The 24,597-nt window shown below is 38.5% G+C and overlaps 2 protein-coding genes across 4 annotated transcripts in view; one reads left to right on the top strand and one right to left on the bottom strand.

The window, feature by feature from the left end:
* Positions 1-8,929: 8,929 nt before the first annotated feature.
* Positions 8,930-24,597, bottom strand: part of LOC129778784 (serine protease inhibitor 28Dc-like) — a 77,589-nt gene continuing 61,921 nt past the window's right edge. The window contains exons 1-3 of one of the 3 annotated variants that reach the window (XM_055785893.1): positions 20,378-20,817; positions 10,233-10,679; positions 8,930-10,159 (exon numbers count right to left, since the gene is read on the bottom strand). In XM_055785893.1, the coding sequence (XP_055641868.1) occupies positions 9,220-10,159; positions 10,233-10,663 (1,371 nt within the window). In that variant the 5' untranslated portion in view covers positions 10,664-10,679; positions 20,378-20,817 and the 3' untranslated portion in view covers positions 8,930-9,219. Of the gene's footprint in view, positions 10,160-10,232; positions 10,680-11,093; positions 11,241-20,377; positions 20,818-24,597 lie in introns of those variants that run through there. The other 2 variants (XM_055785894.1, XM_055785892.1) reach the window with 2 other exon arrangements.
* LOC129778783 (serine protease inhibitor 28Dc-like) overlaps positions 11,284-24,597 on the top strand; it is a 90,564-nt gene continuing 77,250 nt past the window's right edge. Inside the window, exon 1 of the mRNA XM_055785888.1 lies at positions 11,284-11,586. The gene's annotated coding sequence lies outside the window, so the exon portion shown is untranslated. The remainder of the gene's footprint in view (positions 11,587-24,597) is intronic.

The following is a 24,597-nucleotide window of genomic DNA, read 5'->3' as shown; positions in this document are numbered from 1 at the left end:
GTATACAGTAATGTATTTGAATCCGGACACTTTGCGTTACATTTAATACCATACCGCAGCCACAACATTTTCTGCATGTTGAATTAATGCGATTGATAAGTAACTATCAAGAAACTATCAGTAACTATATTAGCAACTATTAATCGCATAAATTCAACATGAAAAAAATGTTATGGCTGTGGTATGATATTGAATGTAATGCAAAGTGTCCGGATTCAAAAGCATTACTGTAAAAAAGAGTTAACTCGACTGAAATTTTTTCGGTTCGGCCTGCAAAAACGAAATTAAGAGCCCCCGCCGACTGCAGACTGACTTGTCGACCGATAGTTCGGTCGGCTTCTTAATCAGTACGGAGAAAAAAAGTCTGTAGTGTACAGCATAATGCATAGACGTAAGTATGAGCTTCCCCATCTCACATTCCAATAAGATTAATGGGTTTCCAAGTGGGCGCGCTACGCTCCGAATGATTTCAATAACCTGTTTTCGAAGCTATCATTAAGCTATTGAAACAATTTTTCGACTCAATAAATAGCAATCATATAACTCTTGGACATTTTATCTTTTGTATGAAATGATTATCATACTGTTCCGTTGATCCGAAGCAGAATGAATCACGCTTTAAGAAGGAATGGTTTTTTTCTTGGAATTTAGTCAGCAGAAATAATGCCCATTCCCAACAATTAAAAACGACAAACGGTAAACAGTTTCATCAAAGTGATTTCTTCGATATGGGGATATATTCACTACATCATGTCATATATTTCATATTTTTCATTATGAAATCCATATCCATGGCACCTATCGGTATCGAATTATCATCGAAACCACGATTTTCGCTAAATGCTCCTTTCAGTTCGGCCTGTAAAAAACTTTTCTGAACTCTAATCCATCAAATTTGGAGCCCTGAAAAGGGCCGATGATTATATGCTAAGCTAATATAGCACGCTCTCCTCGGATACGATGGGCCAGCTGGATGTCCTTGGGCATGATGTGACGCGTTTTGCATGGATAACACACAAATTGGTATCTTCTAATAAGCCTCCTGCAGCGTCATAAACGCGGAACTTTGGAAGCGCAAGTCGGTTTTGAAGTCCTGAGCAATTCCACGAACCAAATGCTGCAAAGGTAGCTTGCGGATCAGCAATTCGGTCGACTTCTGATAGCGACGAATTTCATGTGAAGTTCCCGGTCGATAGCGATGTGGCTTCTTCACGCTTCCTGTGGCTGATGCGCTTATCCGAGCTGCTTTCGTGGTGCCTTACCACCGAAAGACTAACGAGCTGTCTGCTTAGTCCCGATGAAACGAGTCCTCACGGTGCGAGAGTAGAGTAAGAAATGAACGAAAGCAAGGGAAGTGTCGTTTTATAAAACATAAAAGAATCGAATGTAAACCCCACCCTCTTTATTGTATAAGCTTACTGTATACTCACGAATATAATAAGGGTGGGATTTAGATTCTATACTTTTATGGTTTATAAAATGACGCTTCCTTTGCTTTCGTTCATTTCTTACTCTACTCTCGCACCGTGAGGACTCGAGCTCGTTAGTCTTTCACAGACAGCTCGTTAGTCATTCGGTGGTAAGGCACACGAAGTCAGCTCGGATAAGCGCATCAGTAGCAGGATAGGTGGAGAAGCCACATCGCTATCGACCGGGAACTTCGCATGAAATTCGTCGCTATCAGATATCGACCGAATTGCTGATCCGCAAGCTACCTTTGCAGCATTTGGTTCGTGGAATTGCTCAGGACTTCAAAACCGACTTGCGCTTCCAAACTTCCGCGGTTATGACGCTGCAGGAGGCTTATTCGAAGATACCAATTTGTGTGCTATCCATGCAAAACGCGTCACATCATGCCCAAGGACATCCAGCTGGCCCATCGTATCCGAGGAGAGCGTGTTATATTAGCTTAGCATATAATCAACGGCCCTTTTCAGGGCTCCAAATTTGATGGATTAGAGTACAGAAAAGTTTTTTACAGGCCGAACTGAAAGGAGCATTTAGCGAATATCGTGGTTTCGATAATAATTCGTTACCGATAGGTTCCATGGATATGGATTTCCTTATGAAGAATATGAAATACATGACATGATGTAGTGAATATATCCGAAGAAATCACTTTGGTGAAACTGCATTATAAAATTATTTGTGTACGAATGCCGCAATCGATAGTCGACTCTAATTTGCGCTGGGTAATTTCCTCGGAGGACTCGATTCCTCCTTTGAGCATTAATAATCTCTTTCTGGCAAAACGATGTGGTATGAATCACATTATTTGAATGATAGAATGAAGAAGTTTTCTGCCAATTTCCTTCAACCTCCAAACGTATCTTTCTCCCGTTTGTCGTTTTCGCGTTCGCTAATCCTCTCTCACAACACCCATTTCTAGTTTGAGAAATTGTTGAGTAAACATTGTTTGCCAGTGCGCGTAGAGCGGGAATTCCTAAAGATTCATTGCACCTCTAATAAATTGCCGAAAGACGTGGTCTTACGTTGATCGCACTTGATTGAAAAAATCCAAAACGAAATGTATTTGGTCGAAGCATTATATGAGTAGAAAGCAAATAATCGCTCGAAAATGACTTGATTTTCGCGATGTGAAACATTTTCCGTTTTTCATGTTATGCATCCAATATTGGATACGAAAATTTCCACTGATGGGGAAAAAAATATTCAGAAGCTTTCCTGTTAATTGCGATTGATTGAAAAATAACAAAACCAAATGTATTTGGTTGCAGTGTTATATGGATAGAAAACATTAAAATAAACTATTTCGTATGAATGTATTTTTCAATTCCCAGGGGAACTGGCAGTTTATTTTTCAGCAACGATGATAGCAACGAGAATTCCGCGCGTGTATGTGTGTGTGTGTGTATGTGTGTGGCGGCTGCTCCGATGTTTCAAGCGGAACCGTGGCATCACTCTCCTCCTGATGGATTCCCTTTTGGCCTTAGGTGCACAAACAGGCTCTTGGTGACATCGTTCATCAGCGCATTCATGATAAACGAAATTAGCTTCACAACAACAGCGACAACATGCTCCAATCGCTGTTCAATCATAACTGAGTGGGTTTACGAGCGGCGCTCGCTTATATACCGATTTTTTATTTCAATAGCCTGTTTTGAAAGCAATTTTAAGACTATTGAAACAAGTTTTTGGATGAAAAAGTAACAAGTATATGACGCGTAGACATTTTATCTTTCAAATGAAGTGTTTATCATACCATTTCGTTCAGTTGTTTAAGAGCTATTAACGCTCAAAATCTCGGTCTCCAGCGTAACGCTTTCGTTCTCGAAACTTTGGTTTTACACCCCGGTATAGAAATGAAAGACGTAGTCCTACGTCAAAAACAAAGGAAAAAAAATTCGACTCGATTACATACAGGAATCGATTCTATACAGTAAAATAAAAACAGAGAATCGAGTCCACCCACCCCTTTGTGAATTATTTATTTGTGAATTATTTTTCAGAAGCGTTGGAGATGTAATATTGCTATGACGGAAACAAAATTCAAATTTTCTGCAACTGAAGTATTTTTCCTCAGAAGACGAGACTTTTGATATGCGACCCATCCCTTAAAAATATGGTTGCATCGTTTCATTAGAATTCTTCAATATAAAAGGGAAGAAGCATTTTTGACTAGTGAGTTACGGAATGGCCATAGTCTAATTGATTTGGGGGAAACAGGAGGCAAATTTATCATAACAGTGAAAAATTTCTACGTTGGGGTACATTGAAAATTAGAAAATTAGTTAGTCTTAAAGAAGCACACATCATCATAAATGAATTGTATTAAAGTCCATTCCTGAATGATAAAGATATTCAAAATAGCATTAGCATAAAACTTCCTGTTCCGACAGTTGAAAATGTTTTGTTTGATGAGTGGACAATGATTAAATTAATTATGAATGATGAGACAAAAACGTGGTACAAAGAATCCGTGTCAATCGTCCGAATCGTTGGGAGCGAATTGCGAATTCAGGAATTGCGAACGAATTTCTAGAGTTTATGGAATTCGTGAAGTTTACTGATCTTATTTTGTGTCTACCTGGTAATACCACACCGATTGAATGGATTTTTTTTTCTACGAAGAACAATATGTGGACAACGGAAAAGTCGGAGGATATTTGCCAAACAAAGCATTGATCTGAAATATAGCAACTTTTATGATGAAATTTTCTAAAAATCATAATCTTCTTCGCCAAATCTCTCCATCATCTAAATATCTCTCCACTATAGAGAACAAATTACAATCTAATAATTTTCTATTGTTTGGATTTATTCTAGGTTTTGTTCACTAAATAACATTTTTCAATAAGTATTGGGGGTGCAATCTAATTCGTTCCGTTTCCACAAGATGGCTCAAGATGCTATAAATATTCGACGGCGACAGTGTCGACATCTGTCAACGAAATATTTATTACAAGTTTTCGAGATTTGCACAAGTTCAATTTTTACTGCGTTGAAAATGTCAAGTTTCGTTGCGGCAAGTTTTGATTTCCTGTTTCCATTAGAAGAAAAGTGCAACTGAAACGCATCGAATGCTTGTGAAAGTTTATCATGACCCTGCACCATCGGATACATTTTGTAGTGAATTGTGTTTGGACAATTTAATGTGGTTGTTTTAGCGTTAAAGACAAAAAGCGTCCGGGTCAACCGAAAAAATTTGAAGACGATGATTTAGAGACATTACTCGATCAAGATTCGTGTCGAACGTAAACAGAGCTTGCAGAATCATTAGGAGTAACTCAATAAGCTATTTCTATACGACTCTAAGCTGCAGGACAAATCTAAAAGCCAGGAAATTGCGAGATGTGTCGAGCGGAGATTTCGGAGAAAAATGGATTCGCCAAGACTATCCAAAACGCAAAAGATCGTATGTGAAATCCGGTCAACCAAGAACATCAATGCCGAAGTCGAATATCTCCGGTGCCAAAGTAATGTTCTGTATATGGTGGGATCAAACGGGTTTGATTCACTATGAGCCGCTAAAAACCTGGACAAAAGAGCAATGAAGACTTCTACAGGCAACAATCGATCCGTTCAAAGTGATCTATTGCCGGAAAACGTATCGATTATGTCACCAGACACCGATCGATAATAGTCAATCAATCCATCTATCCCAACTATTTGAAGAATAGCGAATGGAAAATTCTGGTTCACCCGCTTTATAGCTGAGAACTTGTCCATTCCGGTTACTATTCGTTTCGATCGATACAGAACCAGCCAAGCGTCAAAAATTGGCTGGATTTATTCTTGGCTTCAAAGGATGAACACTTCTTTCGCGACGGATTCCGTAAAATGCCAGAAAGATTGTAAAAAAAGAGACTAGTGATGGCTAATACTTTGAATGTCGGATTAATTTATAATCAAATAAATATGTTTTTAATGTAAAAAACAGAACGAATTATGTTTCAGACCCAATATTATGCCTTTTTTTTATTTTTCGTTTTGGTTCCAAGGGTACCGTTTTTAATCCTAAACTATTTGGTCAGCCTAACTATATCGGTTTGACATGGAATGGTTTTATAGATAAAAGATATAGGAGTGCGTTATTTCACCTGAAAATATAACGGAGAAAACTGAAATGGTCGTTTTTTCTAGGAAGCACGAACCCGCCCAATTCCAGCTTTACCTATCCGGCAAAACGATCCAACACTCTATGTTTTTCAAATACCTGGGTGTATATTTTGATTCTAAATGTACCTGGGGGAGACACATTGCGTATTTGAAACAGAAATGCCAGCAAAGAATCAATTTTCTCCAAACAATTACCGGAACATGGTGGGGTGCCCATCCAGGAGACCTCATTCAGTTGTACAAAACAACGATATTGTCAGTGTTAGAATATGGCAGTTTTTGCTTCCGATCAGCTGCAAGGATTCATATTCTCAAGCAGGAAAGTGAAGATGAGTTCGGTCGTTGGTTACACACGATTATCCCTAAGGTTTCGACGAGTGCTTGGTTTAAGGGATTGAATGTAGGTCGTGATTTCATTCGCGTGATATCTCGGCTCATGTCCAATCACTACAACCTAAACGCGCATCTCTATCGCATTGGGCTCGCAGCAAACAATCTTTGTGATTGTGGCGATGGCTACCACGACATCGAGCATGTTGTGCCGGTTCCATGCTGCTCGCTCTCAGCTCTCTAGAGCACTGAGAGCACAAGGCAGACAATCGGAGATCCCCGTCCGGGATATCTTAGGTAGCCGTGATCCTGATCTTCTGCTTCATCTATACCTGTTCCTCAGAAACGCCGATGTCAACGTTTAATGATGTTTCCTTCGTTGTGTCCCTGTTTCATATCCCTCCTATCCGATCTATAAACTTTTACTTAGTCGCGGCAATACATACACACACTCTTTACAGATACACGGGCCAAAGGTTGTGCAGTCCACTGATGATTCAACAAGAGCCAAAGGTTGTACCGCTCATGACAACTCTACACGAGCTGATGATTGCGACGGCTAGTGACCATTCTATCCTGGATTCCTCGAGTCGAGAAGACGCACCACGCTAGATATGGGGTACATACTAGGGGGGCGTTGCTGATTAATGGTCTGCTGCATCCCAATAGGAAGTATCCCGTGTCAGGCACACGTACAGAGCATTGGAGACAGCAACATCCCAATTACGAGAACACTTGTAATACTAACCTCGAGCCGACTGCGAGTAATCGGTTACATATTACTAACATAGATAATAAGAAAAACTGTCAAAATATTGAACTCCGGCCCGGTCAGGCTAACGCCATATGAGCCTTGATAAAAATATATATTTTGGAAAAAAAAATGTATTTGGAAAAGTTGTTAAAAATTATAAGCAAATTCATAAAATTTCTTGAACATGGCGGTATAATACGACAAGCATATCGAAAGAGCCTATTTTTACCACTAAAAAAGACGATAAATTAGAAATATGTTTTAAATATCTCTAGAATGGCTGCATTCACTAGGATTTATAATTTGTGTCTAAACATGTTAACAATCATTCACAAAAATCACAAAAAATTACGAAAATTCATAAAAACTCGATGTTCCACAAAGTTCGTCAAAAATAGTTTTACCATCTTGGGCTAATTTCTTAAATTTTCTAAATGACTTCTATTTTATATGAAAAAATTGAAAAAAATTAAAAAATACATACATAAATTTAAAAAAAATAAAAGTGATAAAGACAATAAATTGGAAATATTTTTTCAAATATCTTGAGAATGGATGCATTTAGATAGAGATTGATAAAGAGCTTTTTTATTTTGAATCACATCAGGATTCATAATTTGTGGCTAAAAATGATTCTTAACATACAAAAATTCGAAGTTTCGAAAATTCATAAAAATTCGATGTTCGACAAAGTTCACCAAAAATAGTTTTACCATCTTGTACCCATTTTTTTTATTTTTCTACATGACTTCCATTTTATATAAAAAAAAATTAAAAAAATATATTTTAGATATTTCAAATTAAAGTTTTTTTAAAATAAAATAAAGAGTACTGATTTTTTTTCTCAGTGTATATTTTTTTCACGTTTGGACATCAATACTCTATAACTTTTTCTAAGGCACTATTTCGGTACGACTTATAGTTTTTGAGATATAAATTATCATAGATTTCTCTTACTAAAATGGATACGCCCTTTCCAAAAGTTACACCTGAGTCAAAAAATTCCCAAATGTTGAAAACTCATAATTCCTTCAACCCAAACGGAATACAAACTTTCATTCGAATCAAAAATACTCATGATTTTTCATTTGTCGATTTCATTTGGAATTGTCCAATATAAAAAAAATCGCGCAGTAAGTGAAAATATATACAATACTAGCTGACCCGGCAAACTTTGTCCCGCCCAAAATTGATTTTTCCTTATCACATTCACGATTTTTACTAAGCGCACGTTCATAGGTCCAATCGCAGAACTGTTAATTGATTGAATTTCTTATCTACCCTTTAAAGTTACCTTTTACTATAAAATTCCCAGTACTTCTACCAAAACTCGTCATTATAATATCAGATTATTTTCAGACACAATTCTCGTTCAAGATTTTTCAACCACTTGCAAATAGCATGTTTCTCCGTTACATGGAATAAATGTTTGATACAGAAAATATGATAGAATAAAGACAGCCCTAAATCGGCCAATTCCTTTCTCGAGTTTTCCTCTTATCAACACATTCGGTGATCCATTTTTATTTATATAGATAGAAGAAGATATAGGAGTGCGTTTTATCACATTAAAAAAAAAATCAATTGCCATGTTTGGTTGGAATATGTTTGGTTGAAATATGTGTATTACTTTTACGGGACCTCCTTTCCATTTCAGAGGAGGGAGGGTTATCATACCATCATAGTAACATTTCTCATATTCAAAAACCTTCACATGCCAAATTTTGCTCATTTTATTGATTAGTTCTCGAGTTATGCAGAAATTTGTGTATCATTTGTATGGCAGCCTCCCATTAGAGAGGAGGGAGGAGTGTCGAACCACCATAGAAACGTTTATCGATCCCTAAAACCTCTATATGCTAAGTTTAATTTCGTTTGTTTGATTAATTCTCGAGTTGTTCAGCACCCTCCTCCTCTTTAGAGAGGAGAAAGGAGTGTCAAACCAGTATAAAAACATTTATTGCTTCCTAAAACCTCCATATGCCAAATTTGGTTCCATTTGCTTGTTAGTTCTCGAATTATACAGAAAGTTATGTTTCATTTTCATGGCATAATTCATGGTCCCTTAGAGAGGTGGGAGGAGTGTTGAACCACATTATAAATGTTTCTTGCCCCCTAAAACGTCCATATGCCTAATTTGGTTTTATTTGCTTGATTAATTCTCGAGTAATGCCGAAATTTGTGCTTCATTTATAAGTATTGTCAATTAAATCCTTTTTGTTATAACAAAGACTCAGTAATTTAAGAGTTAGGAAATAACATCACTTGTAGTTGATATTTTAGTTTATATTTGATTTTTATGTTGTTAAATTACACGTGTTTGCCATAAATATATTACACATATACTATTATTAAATATGGCAATGAAAATGGAATTCATAGCCATGTTACCCGAAAAAAAAGAGATTGAGAAATAAAAACGTTGCTCTCTTTCAATCCAAAATGTCAACCGAAATCGTATGTTTTCTGAATCAGTCTTATTATACTTATTCCAATCATTTATTTCTCCGATCCCAAACCCAGTACATCAAGGCTCAATTGCTTGAATCGTGAGGTTACCCGGATGGGTCGTACACCGGCCCGTAGAAAAGCAAAAGTTTTGTCGCATCATGCCTGATGGCTACCACAAAAGGAGTGTTTGCACGGAAATTTACTGCTGGTATCGTCCTATCAATCAGTGTAACCGTCACAGCAGCTCCTTCTGTGCCATTTTCATCGATTGTTAGCTTCACTTTGTGTATCACTTGATTCACAGTTGCTCTAGCGGATTCGGCAGGAGCGCCTGGATTTAGCAATGAAAAATCGCTCTGACCATCGTTGAACATTGCTGTTACACCTAGTTTCTCAAGCATTGGTTTCAACTCAAAACTGTTGGAAATATCCATCCTTGGGAACAGAACCATTGCCGTTCTCATTGTCATGTTCGAAATTAAACCATCCAGAGTGTGGGCATTCAGTTTTCCCATTAAATCTTGGAGCTTTGTTCGACTTGAGTTGTTGGGTTGAATGACGTACATTGTGAACGTACGACCGATGTATGGGAAGCCCATGATCCTGGCATCCAATTCCTTGGAAGAATAATAAGGAAAACATCCGTTGTGAGCCATCATATCTGCTTTAACTGGTTCTTTATCCTCTCCGTTGGGGAAAAAATCCCTTGGTTTGGTAGCTTTACGAAGAAACACATCTTCCCAAAACGCTTTGAAATATACAGCGTTTGCTACCATCATTAAAGTCTCACGATTTGGATTCTCCGAGAGTACGCTGGGGATACGACCGTAGGTTTTGTTATTAGCCCACTCATTGATATGTTTCATGGCTGCGTCGGGTGCGCCAAAGAAATCTAAATTCTCTACAGTGCTGTAGTAGTATTGTTTCACTTTTCTTTCCAATCTCGAGTTGTTGAACATTCCATCCTGAACAAATATAGCGTTTGCCAGTCGAACAACGGTCGCTTTTCCGGGATCTTCCTCTTCTTCATCATAGGCAGGATAGCTAATAAAGAAAAACAAAATGTTATATTTCAAACACGATTGACACTCATCAACTCGGGAGGAAGAACTCTCACTCATCATAGTCATCTGAATCATCCTCGACACACTTGGACTGATTCATCCAACGTGGTGGATCTTCCAAAATGGTCTCTGCCTGGACCCCGTCCAATAGCTCAAGAAGTAATCGATGAAAATTTCTGGGAATTCTGGAATTATTCATGACAATCTTTTGCAGCTGAAGCAAACTTAAAAGTTGCTTGCGTGTGCTTCCCTTGGCTGTTCGCATGAGTAACATCAACGAAGACCCTATACTGAGTGGCGAAATTATGTCTGTTTTGGTGTTATTGCTTTGCAGCTGAACGGATAGCCGACAGGCCATATTTGTCAAGCCATAACTAATGTCCTGGGCAGTTTGCTTGGTTGGAAGGGTCGCGGGTTTTTCAGCGATGACTACGGAAATGCCTACCACAGCCGCTATGAGAAGCTTGCAGAGGTTTGAAGTCATGATGTTCAGTTGTATTCTGAAACAATGGAAAGATCGATCAGTCATGTAAAAATCACTATCAACACTAGTACAATCCAACGTAAATGGCCGGAGAGTAGCAAAAAATAACATGCCATTGAAACTGACTTCTATCAACTTCTATGAGGATTAAATCATAAAAACTGACCTATGAAACTAAATGCTTTTTTGAAATAACCTTATTTGATGATATAACAGTAACGGCAATCATCCCCATCCGAGCGAATAATTTGTCGAAAATTGTGATCGCTTTCCATATTTTTCGAAGCCCACTCTAAGCGTTATAAATGATCGTAGAATAAATGGATTGAAGCTTACTTCAGTGAAGATAAATAAATGCCGATACTAGATTCATACAATAAAAGATACCACAACTCTTTCCTATCTTTCTATAAATTTAAGGAAAACCTACCGAACAATTATACGTCCTTTGAGGCCAAGAATTAATCATGCAATTTCTCGATACCCTATTCTGATGTGAAAAGTATCATTGGAAGAACACTTTTCATCGATCAAAACAAGTAGTAGTTCAAAGGGGCAAGATCTGTGATAACGTTTGCATTAAAATAATGGACAAAAATTGCCATTATCAGTCGAACTCTAACCGTGATGGCGAAAACAGTGAAGCTACTCCGCTTTTAAAGAACGGTACCCCACCGAGTCGAAAACGGACATCGTGCGGCAATTTGTGGACGCCGTATACGCCCGTTCCGGCAACTACAACATCTTGGCACTATTGGACAACAATCAGAACATCGGAAGAAAACCCGGTTCCGGACGGCTGACGATCCAGAGCGACGAGAAGCTCCAAAGGATGCCGAAGAGGAAGATCGAGGGAAAGTGTGGCTACATCGCTACGTGCGCTTCGCCGGGAGGTTGGTGCAACCCGAGATGGGAAATGAAAGGTGGGAAGAATTTTAATTTTTTGTTTGCCCCAGAAAGACTGACAAACAAATGAAAAGAGCATGTTTTTTGGGAAGAAATATCAATAACTTTGAGTAACGTTGAGATATTGACAAGTTCTGCATCGAAAAAAGTTTGTATTAGTAAGCTCTAAAACTCTTTCGAAGACAGTTTGCAGGTAAAATGTGAAATATAAAAGTTAGAGCAAAAAACATTATTTCAGCATGATAACTATGTTTTATCAATAAAGGAATCATTAAACTATCCATCTATAAGGTTGTGTACACCAGAAGTCAAACAATGTGAAAGTCATGACCAAAACAAAAGTGCAAAATCCTACACCTCACTGATAATTTCCGGGAAAGTCCATAGCATTACTATGGAACTTGCTTTCGCGGATAACCCGCATCGCGGATAATCGAGGTTCCACTGTATATTGAAAAAAGTCACGATTTTGAATGAAGGTAACCAGTTATTACTTATACAGGGTTTTCCATTTCGGGCTTCCGAAAGTATACAGCCCTGCGCTGACAACCGTTTGACATAGCTGTCAACCAAAGCGTCATATCGTTAGTTGAATGTCTGCCATTTTACAATATGGATCGTTTTAGCATCGCACAACGTGTTAATTTTGTTAAATTATACTATAAAAATGATGAAAAACCGGCAAATGTTTTTCGAGCATTACGGACGGATTTTGGTCGTCATGGACGGCCTACAGAGCACACAATCGCTAATGTAGTGCGTAAATTCGAACAAACTGGATCCGTAGCCGATATTGTGAAACCTGTGCATCATCGTAATGTGCGTTCGGCCGAAAATATTGCTGCTGTTGCTGCCAGTGTGGAGGATGACCCAAATGTTTCGATTCCACGGCGTGCTCAGCAATTGGGCTTGTCAAACACATCATTGTGGCGAATTTTGTATTGGGATTTGCACCTACATCCATATAAAGTCCAACTGGTACAAAAATTAGAGCGTGGTGACCATGGAATGCACCGGGCATACGTCGATTGGGTGAACGAACAACAGCAGCAAAATGCTGAATTTTCGCATCAAATTCTCTTCAGCGATGAGGCACATTTCGAGCTCGGTGGCTATGTGAACACCCAAAATTTCCGTATATGGAGCTCAGAAAATCCACACGTGATTGTTGAGAGGCCATTGCATCCGCCAAAAGTCACCGTTTGGTGCGCATTATGGTCTGGTGGAGTCATCGGGCCGTATTTCTTTGAAAATGAGGACGGCGAGACGGTAACTGTGAATGGTGAGCGCTATGGCCGCATGTTAACCGATTTTTTTTTTTGCCACAAATTGAAGATATGGATACGGATGACATGTTGTTTCAGCAGGACGGCGCCACGTGCCACATAACACGACCGAACATGGCCATATTGCGAACGAAATTTGAGGGACGCATAATTTCGCGTTTTGGTGATGCCAATTGGCCGTCCAGGTCATGCGATTTGAACTCGTTGGCCTTTTTTTGTGGGGTTATGCGAAAGACCTTGTCTATGCCAACTCTCCGCAAACTCTTGAACATTTGAAAGACAACATTCGTGAAGTTATGACCGAGATACCGCCCCATATGTGCCGAAAAGTCATCGAAAATTACCTGTTCCGGATCAAGGTGTGCGAGGAAGCCCTAGGTGGACATTTGAATGATGTTGTATTTCACACATAATGGCATAAACCAAACTTTAATTTGAAATAAAAGTTTCATCGAAATTCGAATTCTAAGTGTGTTTTATTTCAATTTACTTTCGGAATTTAAAGTTGGAAAACCCTGTAGTATTATCTAACAAAACAAGTTACTATGAAAAAGTCCATGTTATAGAATCTAGACACATCGGGCTGCTGTTCTATAAATAACTCAACAATGATCAATCAACTGTCTCCGCTGTCCGGTCTAACTGGATAATGGAAGAACAGATAGAAAACTCTTACGCCTAAATGTCTACTGTGTAGATGTACCATATGCAATGGTATAGAAGGAATACTGGCAAATGGCAACTGTGTAATGTGCTAATTATAGATAATGATAACCATGTGACATGTACACGATTAAAATTCGGCTCTGTTTCAGACAAAATGCTAATGAGCCTAAAATAAATATATGGGATAAAAAAAAAGCGAACGCTCAACCAATGTGGCTACGGAGACCCCCATGTTGAACATTTTGTACAGGGTAACTTTTTGAAATTTTACAGTCGATTTTTTCCCATACATGCACCCTAGTGTACAGATCTTACCTAATTAAGCAACTTGGCATACTTCATCTTTCCAAAAAAAAAACTCTAGTCTAACATATGGAAAGGGCCAAATATTTTTGACCAAATTTAAAAAAAAAATGTTTACTCGGAAATGGTAAGTCCTACAAAAAAGTGATCTATGGAAAAGTTTTAAGAAGATAATTGAATTTTTAGAAAAAAAAATTGAAAAATTTTTTAAAACTAAAAGTCGATTTTCTCAAAATGATTATATCAGATGTTGAAGAAATAGTAGATGAATATGTGCCATACAACTCTTCCATACATCGCAACTTTTGCATGTTTAAGGCCGAAAAGTTTTTCTAACAAAAACTTTTTCAAGATTTTTTCTCGAAAATTTTCTTTTTTTTGCGTGTACTTGCTGCTGGTTGGGTTATACAAAAAATCAATAAGAGGTAGAAGAGGATTCATGGTGGCCTTTGGGTGCTAAGGTACAGTTTTCAGCTTGTTTTTGTAGTCAAATACCATATGTTTCAATTCAGAAAGCAACAACAGCTCTCAAACAATAGCCATCTGCCAAAAAATCTCTTGATCGGTCGGTCAGATATCGAATAGTTTTTGTAAATTTAGCCTATAACAGGACGTGACAATTGGTTTCTTACTCTTAAGCCGGATTTAGACGTTGTGAGTTACTCGGTTGCGAGTAAACGTCAATCGATCCGTAGAATTACGAACACACACATACCACAAAATTTGACATTTGATTTGTATGTTTGGAGCTACTCGCTCGTTTAAAAACAAAAAACTTTGAAGTAGCTCGGCTGCGAGTAGCCCCATACACCCAATTCAAATGTCAAATTTCGTGATATGGGTGTGTTCGTAATTCCTCGGATCGACTGACATTTACTCGCAACCGAGTAACTCACAACGTCTAAACCCAACTTTACTCTTCGAACCAGAGCGAGCAACAGGGATGCCGAATCACTCGAGATATCAAGTTTCCAAATAAGATCATGTTTCTGAAGACTATTTTGTCACGTCCCTAACATATGTTTTCGTATCATATATTCTATGAATTGGATACAATTGGATGATGTAAAGCAAAATTGTTGCGTACTTCACAACAAATTGTATTTTTCTGTGATGCATTATCATGAAAACTAGTGTGAGAGTACATACCATGAGTACATTTGGTCGAAGTGTATTTTCAAATATTATTGGCAAACCTTTAAAACTGACCAATCAGCAGCTCGACCCCCTATTGTTTGGTCTTATCTTAGGATTTAGGTATCTATTAAGATTCACTTTAGATATTATCATATATTATCATTTCAAATCTATACAATCCATTTCTTATTATCATATCTACTATATGAATAACATGGCTCTGCAGTTGTTTGAAAATTACCAGTCATGACCGGCAGCAAATCTAAAGTGGCGGAAAAGAAATAGCATTATTTTGTTTCTGCGTAATCATCAGAATTCAAGAAAGAAAAGTGTGATATTGTTTAGCAACATGAGTCAAGCCGTGATTCCCAGGATTTGTAATAATAGAGACAGTAATATAGAAAATATGTTTACTGGGATATACCCATCCGTTAGATGATACAATGCGAATTAGTGAATCTTGTTTGGCAGTGAATTGGCACAATAGGTGTATTCCAAAGAAAAAACGATGAATAGATGAGGATAAAACTAACCAACATGTTGAAGATTCACAAGCTCCATCAAATGGTCTGACGTTTGATAATGCAGAAGGTACGTTAATGAGTAGAGTACGTGTGGTAGTGTTGGCAATAGTTGGAAAATGGTAGTTTTGGTAGTGTCAAGTAGTGTCAAAACTGATACCATTGTACTTATGAGAATGGTGCCAATGCTGATGCACTTGCCAATACTACCACACATATCCTATATTGATTTTGCTTTCTAACAGTAGCCATATAACTCAATATAACTTACTTATTATTCAATGTTATATTTCAGAAGTGGTATTGTCCGAGCGAAGTCTTCAAAATCCTCAACCATCGACAAGTAACCGTGTATTGGAAAATGTGTTAGGTATGGAAATTTGAAATGAGATTTCACGCACTGTACAATTAGTCAATTATATCAGTCGACCAGTTTCATGGCTCGTTTAATGTGGATAAATTTAACAGTATTGCTTGGACGTTGAAAGTACTTCCGATATCATCAAGAGATATGAGAAGTTTGCAGTGCGGAAACAAATTTTCGGTTTGGAGGCTTCAGACATTAGCAAGGCAGACGCTTTGACGAAATAATGTCACAATTGAAAGAGAATTTCAATTCACCGACTTCTGACAGAAACGATCAGCTGAGAATTTTATCGAGACTTCCTAATTCATGGTCGTCAAACAAAATCGCAGAAGAGTTCAATGCACCATTGTACATGGTTAAGCAAAAGAAAAAAAAACTAGTGCAAGATCAGGGTATTCTTTGCAGTTCTAGGGCGCGAAGTGGACATGGAATTGATGAAACAGATAAACTCAAAGTTAGCAAGTTCTATGACAGATATCATCACTGTCATAGAACTTGTAGAACAATGCCCAGGAACTAACGATTTTGTATCTGAGCTTCGAAATTAATGATGTCTCTCAAAGAGGCGTTCATGGTTTTTCAAGAAACTTGTTGGGTTCACACTGTTTACGCAGTTGAGACCAAAGCAATGTATATTACTTGATAGTACAGGAACCCACAATGAAAGTGTAAAATCAATGGATAACATACAGAAGTCAAGAAAAAATGCTATGTAGCATTCCAAAACGGACGACAGATTACCATCTTCGTGCTTGTAAGGATTGTGTTTCCAAAACATCAGTTCACGACGAAACAACTCTTCTATTAAAGGGAAGCGGAGAGGTAGAAGTCGTTTTTCAACAATGGCTGAGCACAGACCGTGTTAGTTTGGAAACGATTTTAAAACCAATGAAGGAGAACGAGTCTAGAACCACTCTCAATCAATCCTCTCGGACCACCGATTTGTCGACGCAGAGTACCTTTGAACATGTGCGTTTGCCTCAAATTCGGCTTCAATCATTCAGTGGAGAGATTGACAAGTGGTTGAGTTTTAAAGATTTGTTCACTTTCATTCATTCCAAAACTGATATACCTGATGTGGAGAAGCTGCATTACTTAAAAGGCTGTCTTCAAGGCGAAGCGAAGAGTTCGATCGACACCCTGCAAATCACAGCGGGAAATTACCAAAATGCTTGGGATATCTTGCTGAACAAATATAATAACAGCAAGTAACTTAAGAAGCGTCAAATACTGGCCCTGTTCAAATTGCCGACGATGGTGAGGGAATTCGCTGATGAGCTGCATGCCCTGCTGGAAAGCTTAGAGAGAACCATCAAAATTCTGGATCAGATAATCAATCCCAACGACTACAGAGATCTACTACTGATCCATATGGCGACAACTCGTCTCGGTTCAGTGACCCATAGAGAATGGGAGGAATTGTCGGCAACAAAGGAGCAGCATACCCTCCAGGACTTGGTCGATTTACGAGGATACAAGTGCTGGATTCCTTGCCAGTAAAGCCAATTGAGAGGAGAAATCAAATTCAGCAGCAACCTCAACCGAGGACGATACCACCAATAATTAAGGGCAGCTTCAATACAGTTCAAGAACCCGGAATTCGCTGTGTTATGTGTTCAGCAAATCATTGGCTTCATCAGTGTCTGGTCTTTCAGCGAATGTCTATCGCTGACAAGGAGGAAACATTGCAGGCTTACTCTCTTTGTCGTAATTGCCTGAAAAAGAGTCACCGGGCAAAATATTGCAATTCGAAGGTTTCTTGTCGAATTTTTAAGGAAGACACCATACATTGGTGTGCTATAAAGCGGAAGGGAATGTTCAGACAAATGTCGCGAAATCACCAAGGCTAAAACATTCTAATGGTTCGGAGGAAAATCGAGGAGCTTCTACATCCTCGCAGGTGGTTAATCTGACGGCAAATCAGATTGATCCTGCTGGAAGGGCTCGGAATTATTCATCCCAGGTGCTTTTGGCCACGGCAGTGGCAATGGTGGAAGACGACGAAGATCATCAACATCCAGCTCGGGCTCTCTTAGATTCGGATTCAGAGAGCAACTTTGTATCAGAACGGCTGAGCTAGAGGTTAAATGTCTCTCGTGAACGGGTGGATATTCCCGTGGTTGGCATTGGACAATCAACTTCAAAGGTTACAGAGCGCATTCGGGCCACAATACTTTCTCGTGTTTCTGGATTCTCGCGGGAAAGAAATGAGCTCTCTCGTACTGCCAAAGGTCACGGTGAATCTTCCAACTGCAATAATCGATACATCAGGGTGGACAATTCCCGAAGGAATCCAACTGGCAGATCCTTCGTTTTGTGCCCCAACGGCGGTAGATATTATCTTTGGAATGGAGTCTTTCTTCGACTTCTTCGAGCCCGGCAGGAAGGTCAATCTGGGTGACCAATTACCCACACTAAATGAATCAGTGTTTGGCTGGGTGGTCTGTGGTGGGATGGCACTCCCGAATAGATCCATACGTGCAAATTGCCACATGTCAACTACTAGGGATTTGGAAGCGTTGATTGCGAAATTTTGGTCATGCGAGGAGATTGAGTCAACCAACGATTATTCAACAGAAGAGGCACACTGTGAGGATTTATTTGTGCATTTGGTTGAACGAGACTCCGATGGGCGACACACAGTTTCTTTACCAATGGTGGAAGGTGGTTTATCAAGGCTAGGCGAATCAAAAATATCGCATTACGACGTCTACAAGTAACGGAACGAAGGCTAGCTAGGGACGCTAATCTACGGGCAGAATACATTTCATTCATGGAAGAGTACCAGCAATTGGGTCACATGCGGAAGGTTGAAAAGGCGATTACGAAATCAATCAAACGATGTTATTTACCCCATCATCCTGTGGTTAAGGAGGCAAGTACCACCACCAAGGTGCGTGTAGTTTTTGACGCTTCTTGTAATACTTCCTCTTGAGTTTCTTTAAATGATGTGTTGATGGCGGGACCAGTGGTTCGAGAGGATTTAAGGTCAATAATTTTGCGCTGTAGAACAAAGGGAATAATGGTAGTCACCGACGTCGAGAAAATGTTCCGTCAAATTCAAATCAAATCAGAGGAAAGACCACTTATAAAATCGTAGCTAGAAGGTTTTCAACTTCAGTAGATTATCCCAAAATCTTCAACACGTTAGATAAAAAGACAAAATAGGAAACATATGATGATTGTATCTCTTAGAATACAAGTTAACATGTACATGGTATAAGATCGGATGAATAAAAATGAATGTAATTTCCAAAATGTCATAAGTTTTATTACGATTGATTTAAAATAAAGAATTCTAAAATAGTCATTCAACTTTTTTTTTATTATTAAATATTTGATTTTGGGTTGACTTTCTGAACTGGAAAATAAAATAAACGTAATTTTAATAACATATTGAAAAAGTTTTTGTTACAAAAACTTTTTTGCCTTAAATATGCACAAATTGCGATGTATGGAAGAGTTGTAGGGCACACATTTATCTAGCACAAAAAAAAATCATCAAAATCTGAGATGAAAATTTTGAGAAAATCGACTTTTAGTTTTTGAAATCGATTTTTTCCAGTTTAGGGTTTAAAAACATTGTTTTTGCGGTTTTTGTTTTGAAAATTGAATTAATTCAATTTGTTAAAATTTTCAAGTAGAAAAAATTATTAAAAAATTGTTAAAAATGTTTGGCCCTTTCCATATTTTAGTCTAGATAAATTTTCGGATTACTAAACATGCCAAGTTGCTTAATTAGGTAAGGTCCACCTAATTAAGACCACCTAATAGATGAATAGATTAATATTTCTCCCGAATACGCCAAAAAGCTCGCAGATAGCATTCTGAAACAGCCAAAGACAGTTTCAATGGCGAATACCAAACTAAACATCGAATCCTGGAATTGATCAACACCTTCGGAATCGACTTGACATTTCAAACACAGTACGAATATGAGTGTGAGTCAATTTTCATACAATCGCTAATCTAAAATCATTTATTGAGAAATGAAAATAAATAGCATACACTTTCACTCTCATGTGACATGTTTTCAACTTTCAAAAGTACTGAGAACAGATCTGCATAGTTGTGTACGAATTCGAGTTTGTTCCACTGTATGTAGGTACGTTTTCTGCTACGCAACACTAGTTCCCATTTGTGATAAGAAATAAAGCCACAGATCTGGTAGCCTTGTTGTATAGCCAACAGTATCAAGTTAGAACAGATTTTCAGTTTCACATCCACACACAAAGGGAAGCATCCGATCGTAGTTAATCAATTGAATGTAGCATGTTTATTCCCGTAGCACAAAAAAGCTGCGAAGTAGGTACCTAAAGAAGACGATTGCTATCGATACTAATTACAGGGTTTTCCCATCCGTGAATTTGTCACTCGTTCCAAGCAACATCGTTAAAGACGTGTTGTGTTCGAATAAAAACAACACTCACACATTCCAGATTCTTCCGACAAAAACAAGCAACACTAACAGCGAACCTCAGCGATAAACTTTGTATAACCGAGGAGTTAACATTCAAACCAGAATTACCTTCCACATATGGGTTTGTCTTAAGCCGATATTCAGATGCGCGAACCACACTTTGAGGAAACCAGTTTGTCGTTTAGAGTCAAATTAGCAGCGAAAAGCCGGAGTTCCACTTGATAACATCCGTCCGGGTCAACATATGTTGACGAACTGAAGCGCTGCTGAGCAACACAAAGAGCCATTGATGTACACCGTCCATAGCTTCCGTGGGAAGCTTAAGACCGGAATAGCTAAACTGTTTTACTTTCCTCTGACCCAACTCGCATTAATGTAGAATTGTTTTCGCGAATCGTCCAACACTGAAGTAGTCAAGTTGAACCAAGCGTAAAAAACGTGATACGTATAAAAAACAGACTTTACACAGCCTTTACATGTAGCAGTCACAGCAAATGTTAGATGAAACAAAACACGAGATACACAGAGAAGCTCAAGAAAAAAATTGGCGCACTTGAGAATGCACCTTACATTCTATTGATGATTGAACCGTCAGAACTGTGTAAAGCAAACACGCATTCTGGAAGAAACAATCGCTCTTCGTTGAAGAAATGTATTTTCCCATCAAATTAATCATACAGAGATAAAAATCACATGCGTTTCTGACGTAGGACTACGTCTTTCACTAAGGGTGCCAAATCAGAAAACAGGTAACGTTTTTATGAAATAAAGTTACCGTGAATAACTATTTTTTGGCGATTTACATACCAAACGGATTGGAAATTCCCTAAGATTTGTTTAATATGGTCTACGTTACAATCCCCTGGTATGTAAATGGTTTAAATTGATGAAAACTAGAAGCATTTCTATTTTCTCATACATTTGTTCTGCTAAATGGTGAGCTTTCCTACCCGTGCCGTCAATAACGAGCAACTTATCGACAAGCAACGAAGGAGACACGGGTATTACTTGATTCAAGTCTTACCCACTAACGTTTTCTTCTTTTTACCTCTCATTTCAGACGCCATATTTCCCGCCAAATCTGCGCTGTGGGGCTGTTTACGTGCGAGTGTGAAAAGTGCTACAATAGCTTTTCTTAAAGCTGTTTTCATTTAGTGAAATTTGAAATAAGTGAAGGAAAATAGAAAAGAATAAGAAAGAATAGGTGGAAAACAAAAAAGAAATTATTGGTTAATCCAGTAAGAGTGAGGGCTAGTGGTGGGCCTTTCTGAGGCCAGATAGTCTTTTTTATCAGGTTTTCAGTGCTTTCGTGGTGAGTTATTGGTGATCCAAATTAATCACCGCTCTCTAACCGACAAGTAAGTTACAAACCGAAATTTCTTCTCTTTTTTATTCTAAATGAAACATATATAAGTATATTTAAGCCGGTGGGTTAATTAATTCAGCCGTCATTATGGCGGCTAAGAGCCGTGGTGGTACTGTTTCACCTGACATAAACAAGAAACGCAACTATAATTATACTTTGCCAAGATGGATGGATCCAGACGGCGAATTTGGACCAGCACACTACCTCTTGCTCCAAGCAGAGGAAGGTTGCAACCTCCCTAAAAACCCATTAATTATTTGTAAAACAATAGAAGAGGCGGTTAAAGGTGAAATTGACAATGCTTTCACTGAAAATAACCGTTCACGTTACGTGTTGAAGGTGAGAAAGCCTGAGCATGTTAAAATTCTTCTAACTTTGAATGAATTGATCGATGGGACAAAAATAAATATAAACTATCATCCAACACGAAACTTTTCAAAATATGTTGTTTCATGCTGGGAAGCCATCGAGTTATCGATAGACGAACTTATGGTAATCTAATTCAATTTTTGAAAGAAACTGAACTTTATAAAGAAATTTAAGAAACTAAAAAGAACAATAAAATAGAAACCAATAGAATATCGGAGATGAATGAATAGTAAAATTTAAAGTCTCCGTGAACAAAGGAAATGAAGAAGAAGAAATGAAGGAGAATATTTGCTAGAGTATGAATATTGGATTTCTGATGACGCAAACGGCATTTATTAGAAGCAATGAACATGGTTTTTTCCTTCCCATGTTTCGAGTCATCATGTCTTCGTTTCGGTTCGAGCTGTGGACGCGACCAAATTACTTACTCGCTGATGTCTCTGGCATTGCAAACATTACATCATTCTGACGCCATTCCATTAAAGTTCTAAATTACACAATTGTATGGTGAAACATCAAACTAGGCTATCATCGGCTCACCAAGAAAATAATTGTTCACGAATTTTGTGTGTGATTTGGTTTCGCATGACAGTAGCGATACTATCTCCACCAAGGATGACAGCTAAGCTAATCGAGACCGGAAATATTGATAGAAAGGGCTTCTGCTGAGAAGAGGGCAAAGCTGAGATAAGTGTATGTATATTTAGTTGCTTCAAGTCACCGATGTATGGCTTTGTGTGCGTACGTGTGTACGTACGTATGTACAAATAGCACACCTTCGCTACGCTGAAATCCTATTGGTGTCTGCTCCCTTGTGCATTGGCCCTGTGCACAGCATTTTTCGTGCGAAGTACAACAACATTCAACATCTGATGAGCTATGTACTTCCTGTAAACCATGAATTCTTCATGAAGCTGGTTCCCGATTATTAAAACAAGTCAATTATCAAACAAATTCATTTTTTTCAATATTTATTTTACAGACATTCATAGTCTCAGTGCTTTGAAGACTCCTGCTTGTAACACTTGAACGATAAAATAATATATTTGATCGGCCACGGTCAATTAGTGGGAGCCCAAACTTCAAATTGAAATATCTCAAAATGTTTTTGGCGCTTGGCTCGTTCTGGCAGAACCCCGACCATTTGCGGTAAGGGCTGAATAATGGATATCTTCTGAGCAAATATTCAATTTTTTTTCTTTATTCAAAGCAGTGAACATCGCTCGTTTACCGTCATCATAAGAACCTTGGTACTTTTGACATTGCATCGAATTGACGGTGTGTCGAACCTGGAATGTTGTGAGTTTTTCGGGTTCGCTTGCAAATCGCAAAACTGCCTTCAACAAGAATGGCATTTGCGCTAATCTTGATCATAATGAAGCAATGCAACTCTTTTCGAGGTCTTTGAGATTAACAAAAAAAATTAATTCCTTTTTTAGTCACCAAGAAATTAAATGTCGTTCTAGAATTTTGTATGTGATTGGGTTTCACTTGCCAGTAGCAAAACTTTCTCCACTAAGGATAACAGCTACGCTTATCTCGAGCAGTAATAATAACAGAAGCGTTTCTTTCGAGAATAGCGCAAAATGATGAGAAGTGTTCATATTCTTAGTCGCTTCAAGCCACCAATGTATGGCTCTGTATGCATGCTATGTTGAACGCTTGTTTGGTGCTGGATGGTTTTCGTTGTACGAACGATGTCAAGAGAGGCGATTCCACTGAGACAATACTGAATAACATGTAGCATGATATTTGCAAGTATTGCCATTGTCGTTGTTACCATTCGTTGCCAAAAAAGATTGATGTAGTTATGAGATGTGAAAGAATGGTGCTGATGCAACAAGTATATAATCGCCTGTAGCCGAGTGTATGTCAATTGCGAAAAAGGGCCAACGGAATAACGTTCGAGGTATATTTCCAATGCATTGACGTGAAACAAAGTGCAACATGCGATCAGCTTGTATATTGTTCTGCGAGGGCAAGAATAACTCAACAATCAATTACCGTCAACTTACTCTACAATAAAAAAAACATTTCAGGGCGACAGGGCGATTCGGTATAGATAAGCCATTCCGCGATCCGAATTCACAGTCTCAATCTAGCTATCGAGCAGACAACATTCATTTCTAATACTTGTATCCCACACAGCTCGACACAAGAACGGAAAAAATGGAAGATATTGCAAAACAGCGGTGCAATTTTGTGCCGTGGATCCCTCCGCGTGGTGTTCATGTCGTTGCATCACGTTGCGTCACGCACACGCACTACGAAACGTCAACCTCAAAGAAGGGGCTCGTTTACTGGTGAGACGCTCAATGAAGCCATTCATAAACGTGAACGAAGAGTTTCTCCTGTTACTGGATTTGGATGAAACGATTGTCATTGATGGCCGTGTTACGTCCCCAAATGTGAGAGAATTGAATGATATTTTCTCAATCATTTGCATTAATTTGACAATTTACTCGTATTGGCTTTTTATTTCTTTGCGAATTGTTCGTGCCCCTCAGTGCAAGCAATCATTCACCGACCCTTGCCATTGAAGCAAAAAAGTGATAATATGGCGGGGCCAGGTCTGGAGAATACGGCGGGTGCG

The sequence above is a fragment of the Toxorhynchites rutilus genome, chromosome 3 (assembly GCF_029784135.1).
Source record: "Toxorhynchites rutilus septentrionalis strain SRP chromosome 3, ASM2978413v1, whole genome shotgun sequence".
In the NCBI taxonomy this organism is placed as follows: Eukaryota; Metazoa; Arthropoda; class Insecta; order Diptera; family Culicidae; genus Toxorhynchites; species Toxorhynchites rutilus.
The sequence above is the reverse complement of the archived record's forward strand: the minus strand, read 5'-3'. Positions and strand labels throughout refer to the sequence as shown.